Source organism: Ciona robusta, chromosome 5, assembly GCF_009617815.1.
Source record: "Ciona robusta chromosome 5, ASM961781v2".
Taxonomy (NCBI): Eukaryota; Metazoa; Chordata; class Ascidiacea; order Phlebobranchia; family Cionidae; genus Ciona; species Ciona robusta.
This window is the reverse complement of record NC_143239.1, coordinates 308,599-329,322: the sequence shown is the minus strand read 5'-3', so window position 1 is coordinate 329,322 and position 20,724 is coordinate 308,599. Positions and strand designations below refer to the sequence as shown.

At 33.2% G+C, this 20,724-nt stretch overlaps 1 protein-coding gene across 3 annotated transcripts in view; it reads left to right on the top strand.

The window, feature by feature from the left end:
- Window positions 1–2,610: 2,610 nt before the first annotated feature.
- Window positions 2,611–20,724, top strand: part of LOC149735246 (kinesin-like protein KIF21A) — a 29,169-nt gene continuing 11,055 nt past the window's right edge. Inside the window, exons 1-22 of one of the 3 annotated variants that reach the window (XM_089878848.1) lie at window positions 2,611–2,799; window positions 6,137–6,212; window positions 6,797–6,943; window positions 7,629–7,744; window positions 8,359–8,482; window positions 8,612–8,701; window positions 8,923–9,042; window positions 9,203–9,261; window positions 10,082–10,211; window positions 10,788–10,903; window positions 11,180–11,375; window positions 11,431–11,544; window positions 12,803–12,933; window positions 13,118–13,206; window positions 13,294–13,381; window positions 13,612–13,660; window positions 14,856–14,961; window positions 15,369–15,557; window positions 16,096–16,193; window positions 16,485–16,586; window positions 17,890–17,997; window positions 20,378–20,528. In XM_089878848.1, the coding sequence (XP_089734974.1) occupies window positions 2,735–2,799; window positions 6,137–6,212; window positions 6,797–6,943; window positions 7,629–7,744; window positions 8,359–8,482; window positions 8,612–8,701; window positions 8,923–9,042; window positions 9,203–9,261; window positions 10,082–10,211; window positions 10,788–10,903; window positions 11,180–11,375; window positions 11,431–11,544; window positions 12,803–12,933; window positions 13,118–13,206; window positions 13,294–13,381; window positions 13,612–13,660; window positions 14,856–14,961; window positions 15,369–15,557; window positions 16,096–16,193; window positions 16,485–16,586; window positions 17,890–17,997; window positions 20,378–20,528 (2,464 nt within the window). In that variant the 5' untranslated portion in view covers window positions 2,611–2,734. Of the gene's footprint in view, window positions 2,800–6,136; window positions 6,213–6,796; window positions 6,944–7,628; window positions 7,745–8,358; window positions 8,483–8,611; window positions 8,702–8,922; window positions 9,043–9,202; window positions 9,262–10,081; window positions 10,212–10,787; window positions 10,904–11,179; window positions 11,376–11,430; window positions 11,545–12,802; window positions 12,934–13,117; window positions 13,207–13,293; window positions 13,382–13,611; window positions 13,661–14,855; window positions 14,962–15,368; window positions 15,558–16,095; window positions 16,194–16,484; window positions 16,587–17,889; window positions 17,998–20,377; window positions 20,529–20,724 lie in introns of those variants that run through there. The other 2 variants (XM_089878846.1, XM_089878847.1) reach the window with 2 other exon arrangements.

Below are 20,724 nucleotides of genomic sequence, written 5' to 3'. Positions count from 1 at the left end.
TCTTTTCGTCGAACATTTTTTTTGTTGTACTTTTTTTTTCTGCCCGGCTTAGTGATTAGTTAGTCTTTTTTGTGGTAGATTTTTTTAAGAATTCGGAACACAGAGCAACCCGTTTAGCTCAAATATTATTTTTTTCCGAACTAGTATTGTGTTAATGACTATGTTGTCGTTTGGTTTGATAAGAAAGTCGTCTACAACATATTCTGGACGTTACATGATCACTTTTAGTTTGTTCTACTGTAGAGGTTGAGTGTTTTTCGAGCACAGATATAGTGGGGTGGGGGAAAATGGAACACTTTGTCAGACAAAATTTTAAAAAAAATCTTTTTACGGACCCTTATTTAATTACAGAGTTATTCGTTAGTATTATAACGACTTTAGAAAACGCTCGTTAAAGCTTATTATTGTTTCTAAATATTGGGTAACACTAAAAGAGGGAAAAGGGAAAACAGGGAAAAGAGGGAAATCAACACTAAAAGAGGGAAATAGGGAAAAGAGGGAAAAAGGGAAAACTTGCATTCCTAAAAGAGGGGAAAAGGAAAAGAGGGAAAACAGGGAATTGCTGTTTAGTAAAAAAACGAGATTTTTTTATATTTTATTTTATTTACTTAACTTTGATAATTAATTATAAAAAAGGGAACAGCAGAAAATCAATACCAACATGCAAGGGTAAAGATGAAAAATAAAGAAAAGAGGGAAAAGAGGGAAAACAAGGAAAAGAGGGACGACAGGGGAAAACATGCGAAAACAGGGAAAAGAGGGAAAACAGGGAAAAGAGAGAAAAGAGGGGAAAGAGGGAAAACAGGCGAAAATAGGGAAAACAACACTAAAAGAGGGAAATCGGGAAAAGAGGGGAAAACAGGAAAAAGAGGGAAAACAGGGGAAAGAGGGAAGACAGTTTTCCCCTCTTTTTCCTGTTTCCTTATTTTTCATCTTTAAGAGGGGAAAACAAGAGAAAAAAAGGGGAAACTGTCTTCCCTCTTTCCCCTGTTTCCCCTCTTTTCCCTGTTTTCCCTCTTTTTCCTGTTTTCCCCTCTTTTCCCGATTTCCCTCTTTTAGTGTTGTTTTCCCTATTTTCGCCTGTTTTCCCTCTTTCCCCTGTCTTCCCTCTTTTCCCTGTTTCCCTCTTTTCCCGATTTCCCTCTTTTCCCGATTTCCCCTCTTTTAGTGTTGTTTTCCCTCTTTTCTCTCTTTTCCCTGTTTTCCCCTGTCGTCCCTCTTTTCCTTGTTTTCCCTCTTTTCCCCTTTTTTCCCTCTTTTCTTTATTTTTCATCTTTTCCCTTGCATGTTAGTATTGATTTTCTGCTGTTCCCTTTTTTATAATTATCAAAGTTAAGTAAATAAAATAAAATATAAAAAAAATCTCGTTTTTTTACTAAACAGCATTTCCCTGTTTTCCCTCTTTTCCTTTTCCCCTCTTTTAGAAATGCAAGTTTTCCCTTTTTCCCTCTTTTCCCTATTTCCCTCTTTTAGTGTTGATTTCCCTCTTTTCCCTGTTTTCCCTTTTCCCTCTTTTAGTGTTACCCCTAAATATTGGAAAGTAAGTAAAATAGAAACAGTATATTTTGAACGGGTAAAAATGCAAAATGGTAAGGTGCTAACTAATTTTTAATGCTTGCTAAATAACATTAAAGTCGATTAAATTTTGTAGTTTACGAGTGCGAACCATTAAACAAGTTTCATAAATTCATAAAATAATCTTGAATATTTCGTACAGTTGGATTTTGTCTCACAAAACTAGTTTTAGTTTTATAAAAAAAACTTAGATATAAACATCAGGAAAATAGGTGCGGGTTAATATGACTTTGGTTTAAGATGAAAACAACATAAAGAATCGCTTTTAAGTTATGTATATAAAGTTTACGAAGCAGAGAAACTAGCACCACCGGTTAACTCGTTAGGTTAACTACAAATTGCGGAATACTGCTACTGTAAATATATTTTAATTGAGAGTCCTATCCTCCCAGGCATTGCAATTTTGTATGTTTTCAGTGCCAAACTTTGAAAGATTTGCTGGTTATTCAAATATAACATATTAATATATTAACAAGGTAATATATGGAACATATATTTAAAATTCAGTCGTTTGTTCTTGGAGATAATTTATGAGAAGTGGCTTGTTCCAAAAGCAGTGTAGCAATCCTCAATTTGTAGCAAAAATGTAAATTTTATCAATAGTTAATATCAATTTTATGTTGTTACAAGTTCATATACATCTGTAGGATACAATATATTTATTAATTGATGTTTAGACAATACTCATATCTTTCAAACAATGCAAATGTTCCAACCCACTAATGGGTTGTCCTATATCAGCCATACATAAAAAAATTATAAACTTCAAAAAAATAATCAACTACAAACTGACATACATGGTAACTCGTAAGCAAGCACGAGGTGTATGAAACAGTACACCCGTATTATAACGACTGCCGTTTTCCAGCCGCTCAAGGTTAAAGGAACTTACATTTATTCATTTATTGAAACAGCTTACGTGCTAACACATTAGAGCTTTGCTCGCTTGTTTTATATTTTACAAAGCTCATAGAAATCTGTTGACTTCGATATTTTATAACTACTGATATATGATTTCTATGGGTAATGACTGGGTGACTTGATATATACTTTACTTTTTTATAAATTAAGTAGTGTTTAGATGGGTTCAGAGTTTGTACACTGTTGTTATAATAATCGGCCAGAAATGTCAAATGATTTTTGTATGGATAATTAACATATGCCGCATGCAACAACGCCTGTCTGGATGGATGGAATTGGGACAAGTGTTCAAGTTGCTTTAAGGTAATGTATCGTTGATTGTAGATTATGTGGTGCCAGTAAACTGTCCTTCTCCCACATTTTTGCGTAACAACCAACCAGCAATCACTATATTGTATAACTATAATCCCCTGCCCAACTTAAAACCAGTAAACCACCAACCTGCAACCTCCAATACTTTACACCGGTAATACTGCCGCTGGTGACCAGTGAAATTTTTGGTCTCAAAATGTTCCTAACGTTTCCCTGATACCCGCTGTATAATTTTTTTTTGAAAAAACTCGGGCGTTCGTTGGAAAATTAACTTTGAAAATGCTCGAAATCGTGCTGCGTCACCATATTTTCCACACGAGCCGTCATGGGTTAAACAAAGGTTAGATTATGACGTCATAAAATGCGAATTACCACGTTTGATTTCTACGTTACAGATTACGTGATTTGTTAAATTTTTGGGGGAATTAGGGGTTGTGGGTTAAAAGTAGGGGTTAGGGTTGGGGCTTGGGGTTTTCCCTAGCTGAAAACAGTACGAAAACAAGATTATAACGTGCTGTAACGTTCGTAACATGTCACTACTGTGACGTAACATTCGCTATTGTGAAGTAATATATCGTTAACCTTACGAAAGTCAGGCGAATTACGATGACGCAGCCTGTTTTTGCGCATTTTCAAAGTTAATTTTTGACACGAACACCCGATTTTTTTTTAAAAAAATTATACAGCGAGTATCAGGGAGACGTAAGGGACATTTTGAGACCAAAATTTTCACTGGTCACCAGCGGCAGTATTACCCTTTCCACCAACCTAATCTTTAACTTAACAGAAGACTCTTCACTGGTGCTGTTAAAGTTCCACCTAAAAAGTCATTTTTTTCTGTGTAGGTAGCAGGCTAGCGCTTGCAATTTAAATTTTGGAAGCAGTAAAAAACCTCTAAAAGTGCTTTTTTGAATTATATAAATCATATGCGGGGATGATATTAGTATTGGGATGCCATTAAGTTTATCACATGGGACCATACCAGCGTTTCTTAAGCTCGGGTAAATATACCCCTCCTTGCCTTAAATTCCTTGCCTTTAGAGGGTAAACAAGCTACCAATCATGTGCAGGATTCAAACCCAACCGGTAAATAACAAGCAATAGGATCCGAAGACCGCACGCTTACCGCTGTTCGAATTACTATCACCACCTAGCGGGAAAAGTGTACCCACTTCTTCGCATAGTCCTATGTAAATCTATCTGTTCTGTTTTCGCCCCTATTTGCGCAAGAAGGTTTTCTAATTAACAAAAGAAAGCTTTAATGTTTGTACTGCCATATCTCCTTCCAGTAAACTGTTGATAAACTAGGGACCATTGGGTTTTAGATACATTTGATCCAGGGGCGCAACCAGGGGGGCTGTTTTGCTGTCATGACAGCCCCCTTTTCCGCAGACACGCACGCAGCCAGAAACAGCTAAGACGCACACACACGCGCGTTGCATTTAATATTACATTCGTTCGCTTAAAATTGGAATAACTTTTCGTTCAATTGTTACGTCACTTGTCCTATTGTAACGTAACTATTAATTATGACGTTTCATAATATAACAATCTGGAGGAATGTGCTAACTGCACAACCAACCACGAGATCGAAACATCGTGTATGAGCGTCACATTTTTACGCTCTGCGCCGGCGTAGGAAATAAAGGAAGACGCATGTGGTAGCATACATTCAACACTTAACAAACGAAGCAATCGTTGTGAATTTATTCTCGTGAAAAGTGACGTAATAAAACTCTGGTTCTCGTGCGGTGTCATCAAACGATGTTTTTTGGCCTTTGTCCAAGCTCTGCCGGGGCGATACTTTATAATAATATATTACAATTTGTGTTGGTTCCAATTTACTGATAGCGTCGCTCCTCGCACTTATATTTGCACCAGTTAAAATGCATAATAATCGCGGTTTATCAGCATTTAAATCAGTGGTTACCAAACTTTATCTACTCGCGTACCACTTTTTGGTTCAAGCAGCGTTCTCAAACCACCTACATACTAAACTACTAAAGGCTCGTGAACAACTCATTTTAAATAGTGAAATTAAAAACCGCACGCACACCTATTTTTTCCGCGGGCATGAACTTGGCACTGCCTTTCTCAAAGTTGAAAATAAAAGTAATTTGCCTATTAAACAGGGCAACAGGCGCGGTAATAAACAACCTAAATATGTTCCAGAAGTAGCACTGCTGTATATTTACGATGTTTTCCTCAGCCAAGCAGCATAATTATTACGAAACAGTAGGGATTCACACGTGGATTCATCGCGTCATAATAGCGATTGTTTGACCTGGGAATTGATTACGTCATAATAGCAGTTCACACGTTGATTATTTGCGTCATATTAGCGATTGTCCCCTTGATTATTTAGCCTGCAGGTGCTTGAAAACAGGTTGAATATTTGCCTTTTCATGCGCATAAGTAAAGATAGGCTTGCAAAAATATTCTGTACACGCGTAAAGCAACGCCTAGGTTTAAAAAGTTAGGAACACCGGTGTAGGGAATATAGCATGGAATGTCACGCTCTACGTAATTTATGTGGATTAAAATAATGCTCACGACAATCACTAAAAGATCATTTGCGATCGTTTGGTGTGAACTTAATAAGGTGCTCGCGTACCACCTGGGAGGCCTTCGCATACCATAGTTTGGGAAGCACTGATTTAAACTAATCATCAGAAACAGAAATCATACAAAAACTACAGATCGTATGGGAGCAAATAAAACACGATTGTTTACCAACAATCTCGTTTGTGATGGAACAATCGTAATGGTTTATCAAAGGTATTCTGACGTAAATAATCGTTACATTAACGTGCGTAAATCTGCAACAATGTTTCCTCTGTTTATATTAATTTAGATACGTCTTTTTAATAATGTAGTGTTAGTTTTAATTTACCGCGTAAAATAGAATATATATTCGTGTGCACAACCAATAAAGGGAGTGTTTTATCGCGTCAGAGATAAACGTGGACTAGACGTAAATATGACAGCCCCCTTTTGAACGCGCTGGTTGCGCCACTGATTTGATCGAATCTCAATCATATACATGCGCTGGTTTATTTTTACTTATCACTACCGTTGTTTAAATATAGTTTTAGCGTTAACTGGGGCCGTCATGCTCCGCCAGTTAAAAGTAAGAACACAGCAAAAATGAATATAATGGCAACCTTCATATTGTAGCGGTTAGATGATGAACATACAAATGGGGATATTCGGGTATGAGGAAATAAATGTTGTCTAATCTTTTTGTGAAAAATGGTGTCATAGAAATTTGAAGATTAAAACAGATATTTTACGAAATGATAATAATCCTGATTTTAATATAATTTAGGATAAGACCACAACTATCAAAAGAAAAGATTGAAGGATGTTTGCTGTGCACCCAAGTTACCCCAGGAGAGCCACAGGTCAGGATATTTGTTGTTACCAAATGGGTGTTTAAATACAAAGATCATCACTGTCATTCAGCGATGTAGCACTGCACAGTTCGTAAGCGCGCCTGCCTCTACCCAAGAGATAATGGGTTTAAGGTTCTCCTCATCTACGATATGTGTCCTTGGGCAAGGCACTTAATGGCAACTGCATCAAACCAGTGGTCACTAATTGGTTGTCGAAATTATCAGCCATACTTAAAAAAACATACACCAGTATAATTACATATGTGGTAAACTGTAAACTAGCATGATGTGTATGAAATAGAACACCCATCTTATAACGCAATCGTTTTACGACTATGATAAAGAAAGTTCCATTCACGCTATTATTCAGTTGCCCTCACCCTTGCAGCTGGTCTGCAAAATGTGACAGGTGTATGTGAGACTTTGTTTTGCAGACTGAGTTTAAACAATTGTATGCACCTGAAAGTAATCATTTTGCACACTGCTGTACGTGTATTACCAAGCACCTTCAGATTGTGCTAAACTTTTGTCTGTTTTGCTGCCACCATTGTTCAATAAAAACAAATTTAACAACTTGTTTGTTTTATTACCAGGTGACTTTGGGAAAAGACAAAGGGTTTACATTTGATTACGTGTTTGATCAAGGCGTGCAACAAGATGCAGTTTATCAATCTTGCATTAAACAGCTTGTTGAAGGTTGTTTTGACGGTTACAATGCAACTGTAATTGCGTATGGTCAGGTAGTATTTAATATTTATTTTTTCATTTATTATGATATGCAGTATTTTTTTGATGAGGATGTAGCAAATTTTGGAGTATTTAAAGGGAATTAAATAAATTCCACTTAGTAGTGCACGAAGTAATACTTGTTGTTCTAACGTATCTCACTCAGTTTTTTAGTTTGTTTAATTTTTGACAACAAACTAATAAAGTGCTGCATATTGGTTAAATACTGGAATCAGTAACTTAAACCACGCTGAGTACTTGTTTTCTCAAAGTATCTTAAACGTTTCTTAGGTTTTGTCTTTATACACACCCAAGGTTGATTTTGACACAGTACAGATTGACATGTTGAATATTTGTGTTATTGTAATCGCAATGCTTATTAAGAATAAGATTTTCATTTTTTTACGAGGTATTAATTGACCTTTTAAATTTGTATTGCCAATCTTGTTTCGTAAAGGATTTATTTTCGGGAATTTCCATTGCCCTAACCCTTTACTTCTAAATGAAATGTTGATGACAATTTTATATTTAAAATTTATTTGATTTATTCATGAAACAAACAGTTTTATATGATATTTTCATAACATAAAGTTGTTTTAACACAAACAGATAATCGAATTGTTGTTAAACAAGGCACAAATTATCAAAGAAGGCTGTCTATGATGTATTATTAGAACAATCATAGGAGTTTTGTCTCAGACAGGGTCGGGCAAAACATATACAATGGGAACGGGATTCGATGTAACATCGTCACCTGAAGACACAGGAATTATTCCAAGGGCAATGGATCATTTGTTCGATGGGATTAAGCAACGGTATTTCTTTATAACACTGCAAACAATTTTAATATGTTTATTACTTTTTATTGTTATAACAAAATTTACCAAATAAAACGTTTGTTCAAACAGACTTTTTTTAAATCTTGCTCAATGTTGTTTGCTTTACCTTCAACTCTCTTCTGGCAAAAATCCAACACTATCAGTTAAATTAATTAATAGATTCTGTAGTTTGCACTGTGGCAGGTGGAGCTGAATAAAATGTAAAACAACTTAGTTTATTATTGGAATTTATTTGTTTTTCATTGTTAAAGCATGACTGTAAATTAATTATATATATATTTTTTTTATTTATATAGCCTAAACTCTGGAGTCTGCCATCATATACCATTGAGCCTGGCCTGCCTGGGTATCGAGGAAATAGCGGAGATCAGCTATATCACATTGACCATGTCACCATGCATGCCTTACGATATCTTATCCATATAGAATACCATTAAGAGATTTAGTCACAAACTTCCTTAAATTTTAACTTTGCTTTGCTTCAGGGGCTGATTTCATGATCAATACAGCTGGTCCAATAAATTTATATATTTTATGTTTAGCTTTTAAATGTTATAAACATTTTATTGATTTTATCCTTTGCTACCTAGTAAACAACAAGCAACAGAGGAAACTTTACCAGCTCCTGAGTTTTGTGTTACCGCCACATTCATCGAACTGTATAACGAAGATATTATTGATTTGTTTGACACAAGTGGCGAGTCTCTTGTTCGGGTAAATATGATGTTATATATATACATATATGTTTTGCCTTGTGAATGGTCAAACAATCTTGATAATGTACATATACCGATTTTATGTTAAGCTTTGTCAATGTGTCAATAGAAATCACTTTTCCTCTAGGGTCGTTCAACACTACGTATTCATGAAGATACAAATGGTAGTATATGCATTGCTGGAATATCAAGTCATATTGTTTCAAGTGCTGACGAGGTTTGTAGGTCAAGTAGAACAGTGCTCTTCAACCTTTTCAAAGTTGTTGGGACGAAGTCATGCACCCCTGATTGCTTTAACGTAAAACCAATTCCAATTTTCGCAATTCCCGGTGATGCAGGATGTTTGTGATACACCCTAGGGTGTATACACTGGTTGAAGAGCACTGAAGTAGACTATCCTTTAATTTGATTTTGTAATTATATTATTGTTCTTTTCAGACATTAAAATGTTTGCACACTGGTGTTTTAAGTAGAAGAACTGCTTCCACACAAATGAACTCCCAAAGCTCTCGCTCTCATGCTATTTTCACAGTTAAAGTGAATCAAACAAGAGCAAAAGTATAACTTATTCACTTCTACATTAAGAGTTTTAATATATTTTTCAATATTTTATATGGTAATGTATGGGAATTTGCACAATGGTACTGTAGTAGTACTATGTTTTTTCAAATAAAACAAATGCTTCTACAATCTTCTTAGTTGTTCTTTATGTTTTTAGACAATCGAAAACAAGCAAGATGAAGATGGTACAATATTACAACAGGACACAAATAATGAGTGAGTACTGAGTAATATTAAATTATCGTAAATTAGTTTAAAAAAAATAGGATTACTTTTCTGCCTTGGTGCAACCAAAACTGTTGCAATAACATGGAATTCTAACGAAAATAACGACCAAGGCAATGTTAGTGAAGTTGATAATTTCCAAATGTTGCAATCAAATTTAGTGATGTACCGAAGTTTCGGTTGCTAAATTTATTCGGTCGAATCAGCAATTATGACAAAGATTCGGTTTTGGCCGAATTGTGCGTGCTGATGAAAACAAACTTTTTTACAGACAATATAGACGCGTATACGCATAGATATACGCATGGCATAGGCGCCTAACGTGGTCAGGCAAATGCCTAACCTGGAATTTGGCACATCGTCTATAAATTGTTTCATAATGAAGTAAACAAACACAAACGATTTACGTATTTTATAAACCATTCGCGATTACGGTCGATGATTGAAGCCCCAGTGGTTATGCTTTAACTTTTGGCTAGTGAAATTAAATTTATCTAATCCACACTCGTTCATCACCATTTTGCTTTTCTTCCAAGTTGGGAGTCCCAACGATTTATCATTCCTGTAGTTTTGGATTATAAATATGCGAGCTATTAGGAGACGAATGTTAACGCCTAATTACAATATTCAATAATAATAATAAAGTATTTTCCCGCATTACTTTATGTGGTTTTTACCTACCGCCGGTCGGCACCGGTTCTGATGACGTTGTACATGATTCGGTTGATTATATGAATTGTTTTTTTTTGTATCTGTAATTTTCTCTTAAAACACCAAATATATGTTAAAGCATATTGTTTATTGGCAACAGGAGAAATATGGTTTTCGAATCTCTATCAGCAAAGTTTACATTTATTGATCTTGCTGGTTCAGAAAGATTGAAAAGAACCAAAGCAACTGGTGATCGTGCTAAAGAAGGAATATCTATAAACTGTGGTTTGGTAAGTCTGCCTTAGAAGTTTACTTTGTGATCGCTTACTATATATATATATATATATATATATACTGCTTAGGAATAAGAATACACCCATTAGTCATTACTATTTATTATTTCCTGAAAGGAATTTTGTTTTAAAACCTGTACTTATAGCACCAGAACTGTTGTATATTTGACAATTATGACGAAATTACCCATTTTTTGCTAAACTTAATATTCTGAGAAAATATATGTGTTGCTTACTTTAAAAAGCAAATTATGTTCCCATATAAATTAATGTTTTCTGTATAAACTATATATAATCACTTTTTATCTTGTGTGTGAAACTTTGGTGGTACCTTCAGATTACATTTGAGAATAACTATCAATGCACAGTTTTGATTTTTCGATGGTATGCCCCTTTAAGAGTCAATTAGGCATTACATCAGTTTTTAATAAAAGGCGGTAATAAAATGGAAATGTATAATCACTATAATGTTTACAATAAAAGCTATTAAGCCCGGTCTCAATTTGAGATACATAAAATGTAGTTATATTTATCATGCTTTATATATAGATGTCTCAAATATATTTGTAACAGCTTGCTCTCGGAAATGTAATAAGTGCCCTTGGTGATGTGACAAAGAAAGGTTCACATGTACCTTACCGAGACTCTAAGTTGACAAGGTTACTGCAGGATTCCCTTGGTGGTAACAGGTACGCTCATTTCACCATGCTAGTGTTTGGTATATTCAACCTTGAACACTTTTACAACATGAAAGTGATTGGCATTGTATAAAGTATGACATGATTTGTTGGATTTTTTTAAACAGTTGGTTTAGACCTCTGTTGCTTAAGTAAGCCACAGGTCACTGTCTTTAACAAAAAATAATAATAAAATATGTAGCCTATAGGCTATACTTTTATCTTTTTTTTAGTTTTATGAAATGGTAATGTCTGTCTTTATACTAACTATTGTTTTATTTGTTGCAGTCGTACACTTATGGTGGCGTGTATCAGTCCTTCTGATCGAGATTTCATGGAGACATTGAACACGCTCAAATACGCAAACAGAGCTAAAAATATCAAGAACAAAGTTGTTGCAAATCAAGATAATGACAGCAAACAAATCAAAATTCTTCGACAGCATATTGCGACTTTACAGCTTGAACTAACTGAATACAAAACTGTAACTTTTCAATTTAAAACAACTGAAATATTTTTTAAATTGTAACCTTTTTTAGGGAAAGAAGATCATAGATAGTGAGGGTGTGGAAACATATAACGACATGTTTCAAGAAAATAATCTGCTACAAAAAGAGAATAATAATTACAGAATGAGAATGAAAGCAATGCAGGTAAGTAGTTATAATTTGAATTTGTGCCTTGAGTAACAACAAAGCACAATTCTAATAAATGAGTGCAGAAATTACGCCTTTATTTAGAAAGATGACCTGTGAATGCATATCATGCAGTGCAGACTTGCATAAATGTACAAATTTTCTAGACTTATATAATAAGTAGAGCCCGACCGATATTGCTTTTTTCACACCGATACCGATATTTTAATGCACCTAAAAAACTTGACTGATTAAAACGGAAAAATCTGATATAGCTAATAAAAATCAACTAGAAGGCTTAATTATTATTAATTAGTTATTAGTGAACTTGTAATTACTTAATTGGTTAATTTGTAATTTTTTCAAATAAATTTTACCTCTCTTCCATTAAACAAACACTATATTTATCAGCTAATGCAGTTTATTTGTGTATCACGTTGATGCGTAAAGACGCGTAAGTGACCTAAAGTAACCACGACGTTACACGCGCCTGATTAACATGGTGGACACGTGATCAGACGCTTTGACCTAGTTTAATACGTTACATTGTTACGAACGAGTTGAATTAGGTATACGAGTGAGTTTACGTTTATGAACAAGCTATCGCTCTGTATTAATTCTTGCCTACGCACGTTGCTGGCCGTCTGGTTACTAAGCGCCGATAATATCGGCCGTTTTTTGCCCTTGCCGATAATCGGTAAATACCCAAAATGCGGCTGATATATCGGCTAACCGATAATCGGTCGTGCTCTAATAATAAGAGGGATGAGGTTGGGGCAATGTCATACTCTTGCAGTTGTAGAGAAACTTTATTTACAAAGAAAACCTAATGTGTTTTCCTGCAATAAACATAAAGAGTGCGAATATGTGCACGAAAGCTGCAACAGATTTGGTTAAGTCAAATATTATCACTTTTTTTATCTAAAACACCCCGTTTTACACCTTAATTGGCATATTTTAATATAATCGCCCTAATTTACTCTTTAACGGTTATTATCGTTTAAAGTTTATTCTGTGATGAAACTAAAATCCTCGTTTTAATGCAAGTGCACCAAGCTCAGCAATGAAAATCAATGAAAAAAACTTTTAACATTTACTCTTGTTATGGGTTAAATTGAATCAAAAATCTTCCAGACATAGAACTATTTATAAAGTTATAAATAAAGTTCGTTCAGTTTAAATGAATACATGCAGTGTGTTGGATTTCATACACATCGTGCATAAACATTAAAAATGTTCAGCTTCGATCCTTTAAACATAATTTATCTTCTGGTAGGAAACAATTGAGACGTTGAAAGATAGAATTATTGACTTGTCCTCACAATTAGCGACTGCTGGTTTTGATGGAACAAATGAAAGTGAAATTTCAATGATTTCTTCCTATATTAAAGAGATAGAAGAAATACGGTAAACTGTGTAGACTAAGTTGACTGCTATACCCCTTGATAATAAAATTCATCAAGACCTAGTCTATATATATCTCAATAATGTTATGCATACCAATATGCCATTATTGTTTTCTAATGTTTCCTGACATCATTTGAACAACATTAAGTGCACTGGATATTTAATCTCGTGCATTTCTTTTTAGGACAAAGTACTTAGAAAGTGAACTAATGTGCTCACGGTTAAAAAAAACATTTGATTCTCAACCAAGATTTTCGACACCACTACCTCAAAGTATAATTTTATATTTCTTTTCTTGAACATTATGTTGTTATGTGTCCTCTTATTTTGTACATGTTTTAATCAATATATTTACTTCAGACACTAATGATGAAAGTTTGCTTGAACTTGCAAAGCTAAATATTGGTGAACTAGAACATAAAAAGAATAAAATATTGATCCAAAAACAGTAAGTTATATTACAAATGTGTCTAACATTACTGCAAGAGTGCAAGGCATGATGTAAAACTAAAACTATTCTTGTTTTCAATTGATGTCTGACAATATTCAAGCTGCTTTTATTGGGGTATACTTGCATAAAAATTAAAAACATTTCCATTTTTAAGCGGAACAGCTTTTTTATATTTACAATAGGTATCTTAAGTATGTTGCGTGGAACAAATTATCTTCTTTTCTTAGACCTCACATTGCAGTACATTCAAACTCAGAACGAGAAAATAATGCCATGGTAAGTAAGTGCACGAATGTTTACAAACTTTTGCAAAAAGTATTTGTGGGGCATGGTATCTTATTAAACTTGGTATGTTATTAAACTATCACTAGTTGAGAATAAAAACCTATGTTGTAAACTTGTAGCAATGGGCTGAGATCCAAACTATGAATATCTTTGGTCTAAGACATCATTTAACCTGATTCACTGTGGTGATAACAGACGAGCTTGTATAACCAGTGCAGTAATAAATTTGCTGAACATTTGCAAACTGAATATATGCCTTAGTAAAGTAAATCATCTAAATTCCAACTATTTTTTTTTTTTGCTTGACAAAATAGAACAATACTAGCATAAGCAAGTGTAACAATGATGTAATTTGGCTGTTTATTTCATTATTGGGAATTACCAGCACAGCCTGATGTCTGACGTATGCAAACATACATAGCGACGCCAACAGTATACAGCAGATGTTACAAATGTACCTTGAAACGGTGCAATGTGAGGATTAAAACATTTTATTGGCGTCTAGATGTCTTGTCATTAACAAGGCGCACGAGAGCACGTTCGGTTTTAGTCTTAAGAAGCCACTAATCAAAATCACACAAACACGTGGTTCATGATGAAAGACTCCCCATGAGATGACCAGTTTTGCAAATTGCAGAATGTAGAATTCATGTAAACAATTTTTAAACCAAATCAATTTATAATTCTGCCTTTTTCTATTCTGTATGGGTGAGGTCCGTCAGGACCTGGGATTTAGGCCAGACTTGGCCCATTACCCCAATAATTCTGCCTTAGTAGTTCCCAAGTGCTGCGATTGGTTACTTTCTTTTAATTTTTTTAAGGTTAATTCCTAACAAAAGAAATTTGTTTGAATTGGGTTTCATAATAAACTGTAATGTGAAACCCGCGTAATTGTTGGTTATAAATCAAGATTTTTTTATTTAGGCGTTCAGCAATTTACTGTTTTAGCTCATTTAGTTGTGTGTGTTTGCAAATTCGTGTGCTAAAGATAGTATTCAGATATCGACCACGCTTGTTTGGATTCAATTGGTATAAAAATTCATCAAACAACACTAAATATTTGGATCTGGATTCAATTCAGCCTATCTCTACTATGTTACGCAAAATTCTAAAAAAAAGTTTGCGGTGTACTGTGAACCTAAATAGATTTAGAGAAATTATGTATTTAAACTTAAATTAATCACAGAGTGGTTGTACTGATGATGGTTCAAGTGAAATATTGGATAATGATTCTGAGGTCTCATCCAATGCATCTAATGATGGAATCAACTCAATGGATGAAGCAGATGAAGGTAACACTGAATGGTGTAAAGTTTCAATGTTATTAATGCCACAGTTCCACTTTTAATTTGATTATTCGCTATATTAAACAGGGCTTTAAACAAACCGAAATATTTGGATTTAAATTATGTTTTTTAATAGAAATAAATATATATATCAGTCAATACCAAAATAACATTGTTAAATTTAAGAAACAACATTACAGATCTTCTCTTATTTTTATCTTTGTTATTAAAGGTTTAGTAAAGTATTTTTTGTTCTGTTGTAACAAAAACTCTTATGGTTCCTGTATACTACTGCTGCTGGACATGGTCTAACAGCTATTGTAAACATGGCCGGTTGCATCATTTTACAGATGGTTTAAACTTTAAAAATATACTTTTCAGGTTTTACTATCTAACTATGTCTTTTGTTTTAGTTACTATTCATGAAGAAATCGAAAACATTACACAGGAAATTGATTTGAAGCAGGAGCTTGTTAATAAAGTGGAGAGCATGCAAAAAAGAATGGCTGCAATGGATAAACAGTACATGGAAAAGTTAAAACTCTTATCAGACCAAATAAAAGCCACAGAAATGGAAAGAGACAAAGTTTTGGAAACCCTAGGTAAAACAATCTCTTGCTGCAAATGATTTGTATTGTAGTGTTTAACAAAATCACATGCAACTATTTGAGTAAAACCTCAATTCATTGTACATTGTTCATTGAGATTTTATAGTTGTTTCAGTGTACATATAGTGGGGTAGGTGAAGATGGGACACCTTTAGCACATTATACCCAAATATTTAGATCGTGTTTTAAACAATTAACAACGGTATATGGGAGTCGGGAGGATACAGTTCTATGATTATTTAAATTTTCTTTGTTTGCTACCGAATGTGACGAGAAAATAGAATGAAAAGGTGTCCCATCTTCCCTCACCCTACTATATCATTTTTCTGAACATCTAGTTTACCTGCCTGCAATCAACATTTAACATGTTTTGTCCTTGGATGAATGAAAGATGTTGCTCTACCCATTTATGCTGCTTATTTAGCAATGATCTTAAAAATATTTTTTAAGTTAAACCAGATAATTGGAGAACTAATGCAAAGACCAACAATCCTAAATATCTAAAATTATAATATATGTTTTGTATCCAAAGGTTCTCATTCAAGTGCTGACAAGGAACGAGAAAACAGCATTCGTCAGCAATACCAGAAGCAATTAGACCAACTGAAAAAGAACTTGTTAAAGTTACAGGTCTGTTTTGTATACTTTTGTATATACCGAAACTTGTACTTTGGTTATGAGATCTACACAATTTCTAGCGTGCAAATTCTTAATGTTTAGACATAGTTTATATCCCATGAGGTAGCATAAATTTGTACAGATTTACAAAATACGCATAGGGAAAAATAGTGGATGTACCAACATTACAGTTTGTGCCGATAGCTTTCATTGTTGCATCAAAGTTCCTTCATATGTTTTATTATTTTGATTGAAGTAAACCTAGCCATTTACACTTTTATATTACTTGTTAAATTATCATAGGAAGAGCAGAAACATCATAACAAGTTGGTTCGCGAACAATCAAAAAAAGCGAATCAACTTAAACAACTTAGAAAGGATCTTGAATCAATGAAAGCAACAAAGGTTTGCAGTTTTTTATGTTTTAGTTTATATTGAGTATTAAATAGCATATATACTGGTGGGCCATTGTTTCCATTTGATAATTAAATTAGAAAATGCAGACATTTTGTTTTGATTAAGTTAAACTTCTTCTAAAATTATAAATAATTTTTTATTTGATAAAAAGTTGCGATCTTTTAACACTGTGATTCATTTAGTTTGTAATAGCGATACTTTTTGGAGGTAAGCCAATGTGTTCTTGTGTGGCATTCATCATAAGTGCAGAGTTCCCGCTAACTTTATGATGGTCTTCGTTACTTACAATGCCAGATGTAAAGGTTTTTAAAATAAGCGAAGTAGAACTGCTAATCCAATATTATATATTTGCATCAAGGATTTCCATGTATTATGTACTTCGGTACATGGGACATGTCTGCACTTTTTCTTCAAACTGATAGAAGCTGCTTTTTTAAGTAGCTGATCCTGAGTAAAAGTATGTTATGTGTTTTCCCACTAACTACCTCACCCCTAACAAAAGTGTGCAACCATCTGCCCTTGTTACTCTCCACACAGTTTTGGAAGATAAATTGTACGATCACATGAATGTAACAATTTAGACTATAATTGTCCTGTAAAATGTTTTTGCTACATTTAGTAAAAATTGAAAAATTATGATTACAAAATGTTTGCCAATATAAGGGGAGTGGGCAAAATGTGTTTCAAAATTCTGTGGACAGGAAAATAGAGTGTAAGCTGAGAACACACATTAATGATGAGTGAAAACTTTGTTGAAACATTTCATATCTTGATAGCTAAATTATCATGTTTCGCTTATTGCATGTTTTGTTTTTCTTTCCAACCATGTGTCTAAGTTGTTCTTTAACTGTTGCTTTTTGTGTAGGTGATTTTCATTCTCATATTCTAGTTAAATTATCTTACAAAATAAAGACATGTATATAATTTATTAAAATCTGTGATAGATAATAAGGTATGCACATTCATTCTTCTGTTGAAAGAAATAATTTTTGTTGTTGATGAAAGGATAAAAATTTCAACCCATGAAACTTCCATAAAAGATTCTTACCTTTGACATGATTTTTATCCAATACTTTTGGTGGCTTTACCAATTTTTTTTTACAGATATGCTGATTGCTGACCAAACCTTGTAGTATTAAACTTGTGCTTTTTGAAATTCAAACTCATCCAAAATAATTCTACATTTTATTTAAAAAAAAGATTTAAGGAGGTTTTAGCTTCAAGCTATTCAGCATTTTAACTATAAGTTTTATTGTGACATGTTGCAAATAAAAACTGATGTGAATTGCAGATTAGATTACTTCATCAGATGAAATCCGATGATAAAAGAAATAAGGAACATGATTCACGACGAATGAAAGAAATCTTGAAGTTAAAACGGGAATTTCAGAAGAAAACTGTAAGCTGGAATGAAAATATATTTGTTGTTTTAAGATATTTAGTATATAACTACCAATTATAAGGAATCATAACATTGAATGCTATGTGATTACATGCATAAGTGGCCTTTATGATTTTCATTGTATAACATCGACCATTTTAAATCATGACACAAAGCATTGTGATTTGTGGCAATTGACATACAAGCATATAAGTTCCTTGATTACATAAAGATAAGATATTTCAAAAGCACGCAACAAGTAGGTTTGGACAAACTAATGTAAAGTACGTAGTTGATGGTTTATACCCACTGCAATATTTTATTTACGGGGAAAAACCCGGACCATCATTTGTTTATAGGTCATTGTTGCAGTTTTTAATGGACAAAAAGTCAAATTTTAATGTAATAACAATACTTTAATAGTGTCAGCGCAAGTTTATATGTAGTTACATCCTAGAGATCACAAGCAAACCACAGAATAGCCTATTAAGCTAGATATGTTTAGGGATGCACATTACAGAATAATTAGGTATTCTAGGATATCCTAGAATACTTTATTTCGAATCTAGAATTCCGAATCTAGAATTTCGAATCTTTTTATATTTATAGGAAAAAATCATTTTACCCACAAAAGTCAGTTTATTGACTCTTTCATAGCAGCCTTGTTGGATCATGAGCTGTAAAATTATTAAAAATTGTACTATTGGGTAGTTTTTGCGTCATGAAACGTATAGCAGTCTATGAAAAGACGTTACGAAACGTTTACCTCGAAAGTCCCTCAAACACAAATTTTTTTTTTTCAAAATTAATAAGTTTCAAAAATTGTTAATATAGTATATGAGATGACGTGTGATGACGTCATTAAACAGAATACCGAATCCCGTAATTAGATTCGAATACAAAAGGATTCGAATCTCATGGATTCGAAATTCTGTAATGTGCATCCCTAGATATGTTATTAGTTTTTATAACCTTCCAGGTTTCAGATTTGTATTTGTCTTTGTTTTACAAACAATATATTTATATTTGAATTTAAAGTTAGGTAGAAGTTTACCATAAAGCTAAATCATGTCTGATTGGTACTGTACTGCTTTGTTTATAATTGCAAAAACAAGGGTTAACATAAAATGATTCTAAAAATACTATTAATATAAAGAATAATGGAGCTTATTTGTAAAAATGGCCCTATTGAAATGCTGGTCATCTCATATTTGTAGTTCACATTTTACTTCAGATGATTTTACTATCATATGTTTACAATTTGTTTTGATCAAGTAAGCAGCAATTATTTGAAAACTGCAGAAGAATTTAGTAACTTAGAAAAAACAGTCCCATTAATTGATAGGGGTTGTGTTCATTAAAAACAATTTAATGTGTATTTCTAGTAATGTAAAATGTGCTTGATTTGAAACAAAATTATTCTTGCAAACTTGCATAAATAACATTTTGTATAAATAAAACTGTTTAAAACCAAATGATAAAAATAGTCTTGCAAATGTTGTTGAGCTGTCAATATAATATTGTTCACTAATACTATTGGCCGTGCATAATTAAAGAACTTTTCTGTTTTCCTTTTCCAGCTATTCTCATAGCCGTACAAGTAATAATACCCACTGCTGTGTTGTTTGTGATACTGTGTGAATAAATATTAAAGTAACACTTTAATCACCAAACTTATTGAATGTTTTTTTTTTTAATAAATGCTATAAACTGTTTTCCACGAATTTGTATTTTTGAATTGCTCAACTCGACTTCATTTCCATGGTAGATACCTAGTAATAGATATTGGTGTTCTCTTTCACTCATTCCACAGTACTTGGTGAAAGTCAGCTTTATTACTTATTGGTAATGGGTCAGGATCTTTCCTAATATTACTTGCTGAATTAGTGGATGATTATAAATAAATTTTCCGCCAGCAAAGCAATAATAAGCTGATCAATTTGGACAGATTTTTTCGTAACTTACGTCATAATGCTCGAGGTTGGCGCAACAATGATTTATTCTAATTCTTAAAACGTTTTTTCTCCAAACTAAAATTTTGTTACATTAAAGTACAGAGTGTACATTTTCAATTAAAACCAACTTGTATGAGCGTGGTCTGGACTCCTATTTGTTTATCACTAAATATATTATGATTTATCTTTGCATAATGTGGATTCTAATGTTTGTTTGACCTTTTACCAGTGTATTAAGTTATTTTCCATTGCTGGATACCTCAGCTTATGGTGTATATATCACTTTAATTATTGTGGTAAATTTTACCCATATCAACATTTAAGCTATTAGATTTCGCTTTCCAACGTTTTGATAACACTTTCAATGTACATGAGTAAACGTTAGTACTAATATAGGAGAGAAAACGGTAAATAATCAGAATTTACAAAGTTCTGTTTTGCAGAAAGAGGTTCGAACATTGGAGTTAAAAAACCATCAGAAAGATTTAATGATGAAAAGGAAGCAAGAGGAAGTGGTCACACTAAGGAGGCAAATACGACCGATATCAGGAAAAATGGTCAAAAAAAAGGTTTCCTTAAAAAAACAAAACCAAGGTTCGTCTAAAATTGCTATAAGTGAAATAATAAACTGTGATTTAAGTTTTAACAACTTCACAAGTAACAGCTTTGATGGTAAAACTGCCATCTGTATGTTTATAATCTGAGGTTATTCTAGTTTTCCGATAAGTTGTTAAATAAAGATTATAAAAGTGTTATGTTTACAGTTTAAAATATTACAAACAAAGAATAA